Raw genomic sequence first — 12,145 nt, forward strand, 5'->3', positions numbered from 1 at the left:
CCCGTCCTGATCTTTCCTTTGCAGTCAATTACGCCACTCAGTTCATGCACAAACCAACAAATACTCATTTAGTTTTGGTTAAGAAGATCTTGCGATATGTAAAAGGGACTTTGGGTTCAGGTCTTTTAATCTCTCCTTCAGATTTAACAACATTAACAGCCTATTCAGACTCGGATTGGGCTGGTTGCCCTGATTCACGCAAGTCAACAGGAGGCTACTGTGTGTTTCTTGGTAAAACCCTAATTTCTTGGTGCTCGAAAAAGCAAGCAACAATAGCAAAATCCTCAACGGAAGCAGAATATAAAGCTTTATCTAACACTGCTACAGAAATGGAATGGATTACGTACCTCATGGATGAACTTGGTTGTTCTCTGAAGAAACCATTGTTTCTCTACTGTGATAACATTAGTGCGAAATATTAAGCCTCAAATCCAATATTTCATGCCAGGACGAAGCATATAGAGGTCGATTTTCACTATGTCAGAGATCTAGTTTCGAATGGAACTTTGGTGATTCACCATCTCCCAACGAAGGAACAAATCGCAGATATATTTACCAAGGAGGTTTCACTTGATCTGTTCACCTATTTTCGAAGCAAACTCATGCTTCATCGCAGCTCCTCCCCATGAGTTTGAGGGGGGTTGTGAAACTAGGGTTTTACAGAGAAATAGAGAGAAGTCGAAATGAGAGATTAGGGCAAAACTTTGCTTTTTATATCTAGGTTATATTCTGACCAAGACTCTAGTCAAAGTCAAGTCAAGAGAAGACCAATGTCAAGTCAAGTGAAGACCAAGGAACTCTCTGGTCAAACCGAGTCAAGCAAAGTCCTCTGACCAGTCAACCTGCAACAAGAATAAACAACTAAAGTTAGTTACAACTAATTCTGTTTTAGTTGTCTAACTAACTTTCTAATCTTTCCTTTCTCTTCTTCTTTGTTTTTCATTAGTATAAATAAACTTGTAATAAACTAGAAAATCATTGATTGGAAAATAAAATAGAGTTCTTAGAATTTCTTACACTTTTTATGAGGATGAATACATCCTTTAGTCCATGACATGGTATCTAAACCCTAACAATCTTAGTACCAAATAGGGTTTAGATATTCTCTGAATACAAAATATGTCAAAGGTTTAAAATGCTATATTTACTAGGCCTAAGTTGGAAAATTATCCCAGACACATTTGTCTAATACACACATATCATAGAGCAAATAATTCTTTTTTTGAGAAATCAAATGCGTATCTAGCTATCGAAATTGAGATTTTGAAGCGTGGAAACCAACTTGATTACCATTCTAACCACGAGTTGTTAACATAAAACAGATAATAAAATCAAATCTTCTCTTACAACCACATCATTTCTCAAGTAAGCAAACTTTCAAATAATGTCATAAATTTGAACATTTACTCCCAACTCAAATTCCACACTCATTTTGATAATGAGGACACTATCCTCTCTCTAACTCGCTTGAAAAAAACAACCAAGTCTTCATGTTTTGGTAAGATTTCTTTAATTGCAGGAACTTCTTTAAACCTTTTCATCCATGAATCTAAGTGAGGGAAAGTATGAGCTTCAAATATCTTCACTCCAATTACTTCTTCAATGACTCCTAACCAATGAGCTATAACTATAAATGCCAAGTCTGCTAATCCAATTTCATTTCCCCCAAAGAATTTCTTCTCACCAAGTCCTGCATGTTCTTCAATGGTTTTCAAAATTTCAAGGGTTTCTGTTATGGCCTTCTCTTGTTCTTCTCCACTTGTGAGGAAACATCTAAATATACCAACCTATATGCCCCAAAAAGAAAGAGAACATATAGTGAGGAGAGAATCTTATATGAAATTAGTGCTAATTGTAGCTTTTAGGGTAGAAGTTTAAGTTAAACAAAATTTCGTATGAAAATGGAAGTCTAAACCAGCACATACCTCGTCGGAGTTCTAGTCAGGAGTATGTGGACAAGCAGAATTTAATGAGAGAAAGTCTGACATTTTCTCTCTTTAAATCATGTCTGACCACACCACATTCACCAATCTGGTTCATTAGGAATATATGTGGGGCAGAATAACCAGATTGATATTTGTATATTTTGGAAAGAGAAAAAAAAAGCATACCTCCTTAGTCTCCATAAATTTGGTCCAAAACCTAGCAACCGATCTTTCGTATGGATCTGACGGCAACAATGGATTCGCAGGCCAGGTCTCATTGATATATTCGACAATGATCATGGACTCTACAATGGGTTTCCCTTGATGAATAAGAACAGGAATGTTCTTATGAATTGGGTTGGATTGTAAAAGCAATGGACTCTTGTTGAAACGATCTTCTTCTACTAATTCACAACTAACACCTTTAAGTTTAAGAGCTGATTCAACTCTAAAACTATAAGGACTATGCCAAAATCTTAATAACTTCAATTCTTTCATTGTTTGATTTTTGAGTGATACTAATTTTGATGTACTTGTTTTTTTTGTTGCAAGAGTTTTGTTTTACCTCAGTTCTTGAAAATTTTCATGGTCCAACACAACTTTCTATGTTTTTTACAGTATATTATAAGGGCCAAATTGAGTCACCCCTCAGCCAATCTGTCATAATTATTACTAAAAAATTTCTGCTTTCATGTTCAAGTTTGATCTTGATTTCTGTAATGTAGATACTTTTGAAAATATATTTTTCTCTCCATATAGTGTCTAAATTGGGTATGACTATGACACTGTCCCTACTCTTTTTGGATAATTGTAGAAAAGGCTTGCGAAAATGAAAACAAACAAAAAAAAGTTGACGACCACTCAATTTGATCCAATTCTAAGTGATCTAGGTTATATTGAAATATCGAGAGCACCTCCAATGCAACACTCAATCTTAGAAACTCTTAGAGCCATCTAGGATTTTTAGAGTTTTTTCTTAAAACTCATCTCCAATGCGACACTCTATTTGGATCTCTAAGGTGACGTATCGAGGGTGGAATAGAGATATCTCAAGAGGACACTCTATTTCTAGAGTATCCTCTTGAGATAACTCTAATTGTCCAACTTATCAATATTTGATTTTCAACCAATAAAAATCGAGTCTTCTATATTTTCTAAAATAACTAATTATTTATTGACAAAAATAACTATGCTACATAAGTAAATAAGATAAGTTTAGAGTTTTGCATTGGAGACAAAAAAAATTGAGGATCTCTATTAAGGCCACCTAGGAGTGAGAATCTCAATTGGAACTTGACACATAGGATGAATAGAGATTTTTATGAGTTTTGCATTGGAGATGCTCAACCCTCTTAAAAATCTCTATACATCATATGTGTCAAGTTTCAATTGAGATTCTCACTCCTACGTGGCGAAAGTAGAGATCCTCAATTTTTTTTGTGTCTCCAATGCAAAACTCTAAACTTATCATAGTTACTTATGTGTCATAGTTATTTTTGTAAATAAATAACTAGTTATTTAGAAAATATAGAAGACTCGATTTCTATTGGTTGAAAATCTAATATTGATGAGTTGACCAATTAGAGATATCTCAAGAAGACACTCTAGAAATAGAGTGCTCTCTTAAGATATCTCTATTCCACCCTCGACACGTCATCTTAGAGATCAAAACAGAGTGTTGCATTGGAGATAGTTTTTAAGAAAAAAACTCTAAAAAACGTATGTGGCACTTAGAGTTTCTTAGATTGAGTGTTGCATTGGAGATTAGAGATTGGTGTAAACACTTTAAAGAAAAAAATTAAGTTAGTGTTCCGTAACTTTCACTTCCCTGAAAGTGAGTCTGTTTCAAAGAAAAAGACCAGCTTTTAGTTCATTAGCTGCAATTGCATTTCCATGGAAGTTTAGCGAGTAACTCAAAACCGTGACACAAAATATGGCTTACAAAAAATTCCATAGAATACAATTGTTGGCGTGGGGACGGACTAACTTCCATGAAACACATTTGCTTGCTATTAAACACACTCAACAAATGTAGACATGGATCTGAACTTCCTCCATTGAGAATAAAAACAATAGTCACATTAAATAATATTCAAATATGAAAGTTGTCAATTCATCACAAGTCCACAATAAAATTGTTTCAATCTAGCTTTATTGATGGTAGAACAACAATGCTTTGTTTGGTTGAGCTGGGCTTCCAACAACCGGAAGAGGGCCTGTAGATGGTGATAGTAAAAGTCCGCACCCTCCACCACACATGACTGCTGACACATTTGTTTAATACACACGAATCATAAAATAGATGTTTAAAAAATATATATAAAATGTATCTGTGTCTTGAACCCAGATTTACAATGTGGAAACCAACTTGTTTATTACTTTATCCGAAAGTTGTTGACATAAAGCAGATAATAAAATCACATCTTCTCTTACGACTGTAGCATTTCTCAACTAATAAGTAAACTTTCATATAGTCATAACAATGAATATATATATATATATATCCCATTTATTCCAAACTCAAATTCCACTGTATCAGTTTGGTAATGAGGATTGTATCCTCTCTCTTGCTTGCTTGAAAAAAACAACCAAGTCTTCATGTTTGGGTAAGATTTCTTTAATTGCAGGAACTTCTTTAAACCTTTTCATCCATGAATTCAAGTGAGGGAAAGTATGAGCTTCAAATATCTTCACTCCAATTACTTCTTCAAAAGCTCCTAACCAATGAGCTATAACTACAAATGCCAAGTCTGCTAATCCAATTTCATTTCCCCCAAAGAATTTTTTCTCACCAAGTCCTGCATGTTCTTCAATGGTCTTCAAAATTTCTTGGGTTTCTTTTATGGCTTTCTCTTGTTCTTCTCCACTTGTGAAGAAACATGTAAAGATAGCAACCTATATGCCCCCAAAAGAAAGAGAATATATAGTTAGGAAAGCATCTTATATGAAACTACTAAATAAGAGTAGCTATGGGTAGAAGTTAAGTCAGATAAAAGTTAGAAGGAAAATGGAATTCTGCCCATCATATTTTTTTCAGCTAAATTTTAGGGAGAGTACGTACGTGGACAAGCATGATTTAAAGAGAGAAAATGTCATGTCAATCCACACATACCAGTTGAGTTCAGCGTGAATATGTATTAGATAGAGTATTAGGATAGAAAAAAAAACGTACCTCCTTTGTCTCCACAAATTTAGTCCAAAATCGAGCAACCGATCTTTCGTAAGGATCTGACGGTAACAATGGATTCTCAGGCCACGTCTCATCGATATATTCGACAATAACAGTAGACTCTACAATGGGTTTTCCTTGATGAATAAGAACAGGAGTTTTCCTATGAATTGGGTTGGTTTGTAAAAGCAATGGACTCTTGTTAAAACGATCTTCTTCTACTAATTCACAACTAACACCTTTAAGTTTAAGAGCTGATTCAACTCTAAAACTAAAAGGACTATACCAAAATCTCAATAACTTCAATTCTTCCATTGTTTGATTTTTGAGTGATACTAGTTTTGATGTACTTGTCTATTTATATTTGATTGACATTGGAGATCCATAATCTTAATTTCCTGGAAATTTCCATGGTCCAACACAACTTTCTTTGTTTTTTTTTTATATATTAATAAGGATCAATTGCGTCACCCCTTAGCTAATATATCTGTCACAATCATATTAAAAAGTTCCTATCTTTTGTATCAAGTTATGTCTGAATTGGGTATGACTATGAGAATGGGGCTGCTAGTACTCTTTCTCAAGAATTGTAGCGAAAGTTTGCAAGAAAGAAACCGAACAAAAGAAATTGATAACCACTTAACCTGATCAAATTCTAAGTGATCTAGGCTATATTGAAATATCAAGCTTCATAGATTGGTGTAAACATTTTAAAGAAAATAAGTTTAGTTGTTTTGATAGCCTTCTTTTCCGTGGAAATGAGTGGGTTCTAAACAATTAGACTAGTTTTCATTAACTGCAATTATATTTTAATGAAACTTTTCATTCTTATTAAACACAACGTTATACCAAACTCGATCCATCCGAACTTCAACAATAAAGAATAAGAACAATAGTCACACTAATTAGATACTCAAAGCTTGAAACTTGTCACCAACATTTAGATGCAATGTACCAAAAGCCTAGAACAAAATTGTGTTGACCTAACTTTGTTGATAGTAGAAAGTCAAATGAGATTGATGAGACTTGACACTTAAATGGTGACAAGTTGACAACAATGCTGCTGCTGAGCTAGGGTTCCAACTTCCAACTACTGAAGAGGGTGTCTTTATAATTTACTGAGCCCAACCCCATTCTTCAGCAAGTTTTCCCTGATAAGTTTTAGGGGTTGGGAACTTTTATGTGCACCGCAAGTTTCTTTCTAAACACAGAGCTGACCCTACCTTTTGAGAGGCCCGGAGTGATTTACTAAAGTGTGGCCCCATATTATATAGATCACAGAACTCCTCATACGTGTTTTTCCATAAAAGATCGATCCATTCTTAGCAGGAATTTTGTATGTAAGTTTGGATGGAACTTTATAGGGTTTGAACAAGCATGTATATGCAATATATATACATAGGTTTGCACAAATTAACACGTAGAGATATAGTTCGATAAGTAGTTGAAGTTTGGAACAAATTCACATGACTTTCAACCAATACCAACAAATCAACTCAATTTTTGTATATATATATAGAGAGACCCAAAATATATTGACTAGATTTAAACCTACATGAAAAATTCCTATGATATCCTTAGTATGAAGAAGTCTTTCCAACATTAATCAGCGATATTCAGTTTCTTGAATGAACTTGTGGTCTTCGCCAATGAGATTTTTCTACATAAGTTAGTGCAAGTTACCTATATTATAGCCACTCAGATTATCGATATCATTCTCAACCGAAAAAAGAAATCAGAAATACCAATTTTCATATTGACTTAAATCTTAAGATCCTCGCCAGTGATTTCTCTTAAAATTCTAGAGGATGAAAGAAAGAGGGAAGGATAGAGACATAAATAAGAGATAAACAAGAGAGAATAATAAAGAGAGTAGTGAGAGAAATGTCTGTTCGCGAGACATGCATAAAATGACAGGCTTACACTTCTCTACCGCGCGAGTCATTTTTCAGATATATATGAAAAATACTCCAGTCTAGACTACCTAGAAAGAATAACGAAAAAATACTTTGAAAAGAAAAGAGTAAAAAAGAGAAAATAAAATAAAATAAGCCAACTTAATAGAATTATTTTTTGGGCCAAACTTGAGTATTAGATAAATGTAGATGCACATTCCACGGGCGGTTACAATTTAGGTTGTGTTCGATGGCGATTTTAGAGAAAGAAAAAAAACGGAGAAATACTTGCACCGAGAAACATTTTCACCTAAAAACATTTTCTTTATAATTATTTTCTAGATTTTCTGATGTTTGACTTGCCAACAAATAAAAGAACTATTTTCCAAAAATTTTATTTTCTACTGTTTGTTTTACCAAGGGAGAATTCCTTTGTTTCTAGATTTCCAATTTTATGAAAACCACTTTAGTTATAAAAAAAAGATCTTATCCAATATATAATGTGTATATATATATATTTGTGATAATTTATATTTTCAAACCAAATATTTCTCCAAGGACCTTACGAGATTAGAGGGAGGCGGGAAGTTCACGCAAGATAATCATTTTTTCTTGCTTGATTTTGTATTGTTCAACATAAATAAAACACAAATAGACTTTCTATGTTTTTCTCACACTTCAAAAACTTACTGCAAGTATTTAATTAAGTCATAATATAATATTAGTTTCAGGGAATTATTAAGAATAAAACCATTCACGTTCAAACAAGAAATTAAACTCCTTAACTTTCGTTTAAGCATGTCGCCTTTGTTGTCTCTGAAAATTAGCTAGTTTCATTCTAAGACATGTCACCCTTGTTGTTTCTGAAAATTCAAAGAACAACTGCGCAAGTTTAGGTTTTTCCGAGAACATATCCAAAGCACCATAAAATTCAACATCTCTGGAATGGCCTTCAGAGCATCTTCTACTCCACGAACTGAAGGAGCTTGACATGCTTCAACAAGCTTGTTTGCAGCTTCCGCGAGCATAGTACATGTATCATTAAATTCTGGCCGCCGCCTACGTTTTGGTGTTATAGATCGATTACGACTATTAGATGTTGGAGAACAAAGACCTCCATCTTCATCTAAATTGACGGACTCCGTATTAGTAGTTTCACCTGTATTGAAAGTGGAATAAATGTGAAATTCATAGAAACAATTAATAGTTTTTAAGTCAAATAATCAAAATGATTCTCTAACCACGAGTTTCATGCAAAATGTCGTTCACCTCCAATTGCCTACTGTCAGTGGCTTGTTTAGTGCCAATTATGACTCCTAATTTTTCTTGATATGGAAAACTCTTTGTGCGCAAGCCTTTTGCAGTAGGATATGCCTGTCAAAAAACAGGTATCAAAAACAAAAAATACAATTCTTTAAACTTTTCAAGATTGAAATATTGAAAAAATAAATACAACTTACTGTGTCGTAATCAACCCATGCATCGTCATCAGTTTCAATGCGAAAAGTTTCAGAATTGAAGGTAAATACGTAAGAGTTGGTTGGGTCTCTCGCTGAAAAATAATGTAGTTTAAATGTCTTCATGCGAGCCTTGTTATTTTCAGCGCTAATAACAACTGCCGCCTTCTTAAATATTTCGTTAATCAATTTTTGGTTTCCGTTATTTTCCCCAAATATAATGCACTCGTACAACGTATCCACTAAGATTTCATCCATTAAATTGTTCCATGTTACAGTAGGTCTCTTACTCATTTTGTTTGAAGTGGTGATGTGATGAGACATGGAAATATCCCATCTGAGTCTCTTAATTTAGACGAGTTAGTCTCTCTAGAGCAGTTACTCTCACGAATTACTCTCTTTTATGTTCAGGTATCTTTTTACAGAGTTATGCGTGCAAAACGGATAAAGTCAAAAAGAATACAGACTAGGGGCATTTTGGTCATTTGTTGATTCTGACTTCTTGGTCAAGATTAGTGTTCGGATGGAAAGTAGAATCCAAGACGAGCCCGTAGGCGAAAGCAGAAGTCAGATCGGAGTCCGGATGACAAAGTTAGACCAGGTCAAAACAAGTTGACCAGAAGTCAACAATGAGCATCCAAAGACACGTGGAGGAGATCTGTGACTCAGAATAGAAACACGCGGGATCTTGTCGGGCCACGCGGTACAGAAATCGGGATGCAATTTGGTGTAAGATTCCGTGCATCGCAATGTAACTATCTCACATACTCCCGATCCCGTACATCCAGATCCGTACTTTTGGTAATCGGACGGCCACTGTTTTGTTCCACATTAAGTGGAATCATATTCTCTCTATTATCAGTGCTAGAGAGAGACCCGCGAGAGAGATATTCGATATGATTTAAATTCAAAATCAAACCAGAAGGATGGGGGAGATATATATGGATTTAGATAAGACCGAGAGAGAGAGAAACAGATATTCTTGAAACAGAAGAGAGAAAGAGAGAGACCCGAGAGAGAGATAGAGAGAGAAACGAATTGAGAGAAAAGATGAAACTGAATAGGGATCCGGATTTGGAGGAGGATTCGATTTTTGTTTTATGGGTCTATAAAAAAACAGAAGAGAAACTGATAGAGGGGATCACGGTTTTGGGAAGAGTTTGAAAGAAAGAGAACAGAGGGAGAGAGAGAAAACCGAGAGCTTAATCAGTTTTAGTTTCTTTTTAATTTTTGATTCTTCTTTGTTAATCTTAGCTTCTTAGTGAGAAAGGGAGAGAGATTACAGAGAAAGAGAGAAAGTTAGAGAGAGAGACAGAGAGATATTGTAGAGAGAGAGAGAAACTCGGTTTTAATATTATCACTTTCTTGCTTTTTATTTTTCTTGTTGTTTTCGACTTCTTAGTGAGAGAGAGGGATATTACAGAGAAAGAGAGAGAGAGAGAGAGATTAAGAATAGAGAGAGAAAACAGAAAATTTAGAGAGAGAAAGAAGGTTGAAGAAGATGAGAAAATAAATTTCCCAGAGGGAAACCATTTCCGGGAAGACGAGAAAATCTTTTTCCCAGAGGGTGCGTTTGGCAGATTCTTGGAAAAACAGAAGGAAATCACTTCCTTAGGCTCTGTTTGGTGGGAAAATCGCAGAAAAGTTAAGTTTCTTTCTTCTTTTTCTTATATTACTTCAAATATTTATCGTTTCTAGCATGAGTAGCTAAGTCTTTTATATCTAGGGTTTTAGATGAAGTCATAATAATTATTTTAACGATAAATTTATTAAAGTTTTTACCAGTTTAACGATAAAATCTTCCGGGTTTTTAGACCGTTCATAGACTAAAACCTGAGTTATATAAAGAACTCTCTAATTAGATCAAAATTAAATTGTCGTTAGAATTATTAGGAAGACGGATTCGAAAACCCTAGGTTCCCTGTTTCTGAATACCGACTTATTTCTTTATTTATTTTTCAATTTTATATTTTATTTTTACTTTACCACCATCAAACCAATTTTAAATCTCAATAGTTTTAAGGTTAGAATTTAGTTTAACTTAGTCTCTGAGGAACGAACCGGTCTTACCGGAACTATCACTTGACGCCCGTATACTTGCGGGTGGTGACCTTTTTGGGTAACCTTTCAGGCCCATCAAGTTTTTGGCGCCGCTGCCGGGGACTTAGTTTAAATTTAATCTAATTTTGTTTCTATTTTTGGTAAGTTTATATTTTTGGACACTTTTACTTGCTTTTCCGTTTTTGGTGTAGAAAAACACTAAGGAGCAAAGGAGAAGGCGCAACAAGGAGAGGAGCTCAAGAAGAAGAATTTACATTTTTTGTTATTTTTTTTTTTATTTGGTGAGAGAGAGACTTTCTTTTTATTTTTGGTTTTAAAGTTTTGACCCTAAATTGGAGGGCTTAATTAAATTGTAACCGAAAATCAAAACGGAACCTCGGGTCGGAACACTCGCGGGTCATCTACAAAGGTCATCGCCCGTCTTGAACGGGAGGTAAATTTCTTGAACACCCACGAATCTCCTGTCAGTGGGTTTTGGTGTGAATTCGTGTGCTTAATTGCTGTGATCGAACTGTTTAGTGTAATCATTCTAGTAAGGGCACTAACCCAGTTACAAGATAAGAAACGGATTTCATCACCGTTCTCTTGCCCACATAGGTAACAACATTCACGAACCCAAACCTCACTTAAAAAGGTAAAATATTATTTAGACATCAGCCCCTAAGGTATCGAGCTCATAAGACCCTTCAAAAACAACTCGAAAAATTGACTTTTATCTAGGCATTCTCAGAGGAAAGTTTGTAAACAATTCTTGTCAAAAAGGCCGCCTCGAGAAAAGGAAACGTTTGCCGAAGGAAGACGGCTGTCACAACGTTCATCGTTGGTTGTCTTCCTGGAGAATTGTTTACCGACTACTCTGATCGAGTAACCTTTATAACAGTCAAAGTGCAAGTGTTGTGGCGAAGTAGGAGCTGTCTAGCTTTTTAGGTGAATCTGACAAACCCATTCATTGCTAGATTTTGTCTAGGTTGCTTGGTGGAGTCAGCCTGATTGTGTTTGCTTTCCTATAGGTTCTACGTAGTGATTCTTTGGTTTGAAAAAAAAAAAAAAAAAAAAAAAAATTTTGATAATATCCTTGGTCGTTGGGCTCTAGTTTAGGCCCAATAGATATCGTGATAAGAGATGTCGTTTCATCAGTAGAGAAGCACATTTAAGTAATCTTTTAGCAAACCTCTCTTTGAGTGACACTATGGGTGAAAATCTAAACCAAGCCAGGGATGGAAATCAGCCTATGACACTCAGGGATTACATGAATCCCACTAGAACGTGTCAACCGTCATGCATACAGTTACCCCAATGCACGACTCAATTCGAGTTGAAACCGAGCACTATTCAAATGTTCCCTGTTTTCCGTGGGGTTGAGAACGAGAATCCCTACTACCATGTTAGGGATTTCGAAGAAATCTGTGGGACTATGAATTTCCCCAATATGCCTGACGAAATATTGAGACTTAGGTTGTTCCCTTTCTCACTGAAGGAGAAAGCAAAATCTTGGTTGTATGCCTTACAACCTCATTCCATTACTACATGGGAAGAATTGAGCAGTGCATTCCTTCTGAAATTCTTCCCGAAACACAAAACTACCTCTTTAAGGCAAAGTCTTAACAGTTTTGTGCAGCAAGAAGGAGAATCTCTCTA

The 12,145-nt window shown here is 35.1% G+C and overlaps 2 protein-coding genes across 2 annotated transcripts; both read right to left on the minus strand.

The window, feature by feature from the left end:
- Window positions 1–1,270: 1,270 nt before the first annotated feature.
- On the minus strand, window positions 1,271–2,522 carry LOC147550940 (putative glutathione S-transferase). Its single transcript, XM_086669809.1, has 2 exons — window positions 2,112–2,522; window positions 1,271–1,787 (listed from the first exon to the last, which is right to left on the minus strand). Exons 1-2 carry the CDS (start codon window positions 2,421–2,423, stop codon window positions 1,428–1,430), a joined length of 672 nt encoding a protein of 223 aa, XP_086525935.1. The 5' UTR covers window positions 2,424–2,522; the 3' UTR covers window positions 1,271–1,427.
- Window positions 2,523–4,273: 1,751 nt separating this feature from the next.
- On the minus strand, window positions 4,274–5,516 carry LOC147550941 (putative glutathione S-transferase). The gene is made up of 2 exons (XM_086669808.1): window positions 5,098–5,516; window positions 4,274–4,820 (listed from the first exon to the last, which is right to left on the minus strand). The coding sequence occupies exons 1-2, from the start codon at window positions 5,407–5,409 to the stop codon at window positions 4,461–4,463; spliced, it is 672 nt and encodes a 223-aa protein (XP_086525934.1). The 5' UTR covers window positions 5,410–5,516; the 3' UTR covers window positions 4,274–4,460.
- Between the last annotated feature and the right edge of the window lie 6,629 nt (window positions 5,517–12,145).

This window comes from Eschscholzia californica, unplaced genomic scaffold (genome assembly GCF_041429995.1).
Source record: "Eschscholzia californica isolate CP2 unplaced genomic scaffold, dmEscCali1.0.p SCAF_3, whole genome shotgun sequence".
Taxonomy (NCBI): domain Eukaryota; kingdom Viridiplantae; phylum Streptophyta; class Magnoliopsida; order Ranunculales; family Papaveraceae; genus Eschscholzia; species Eschscholzia californica.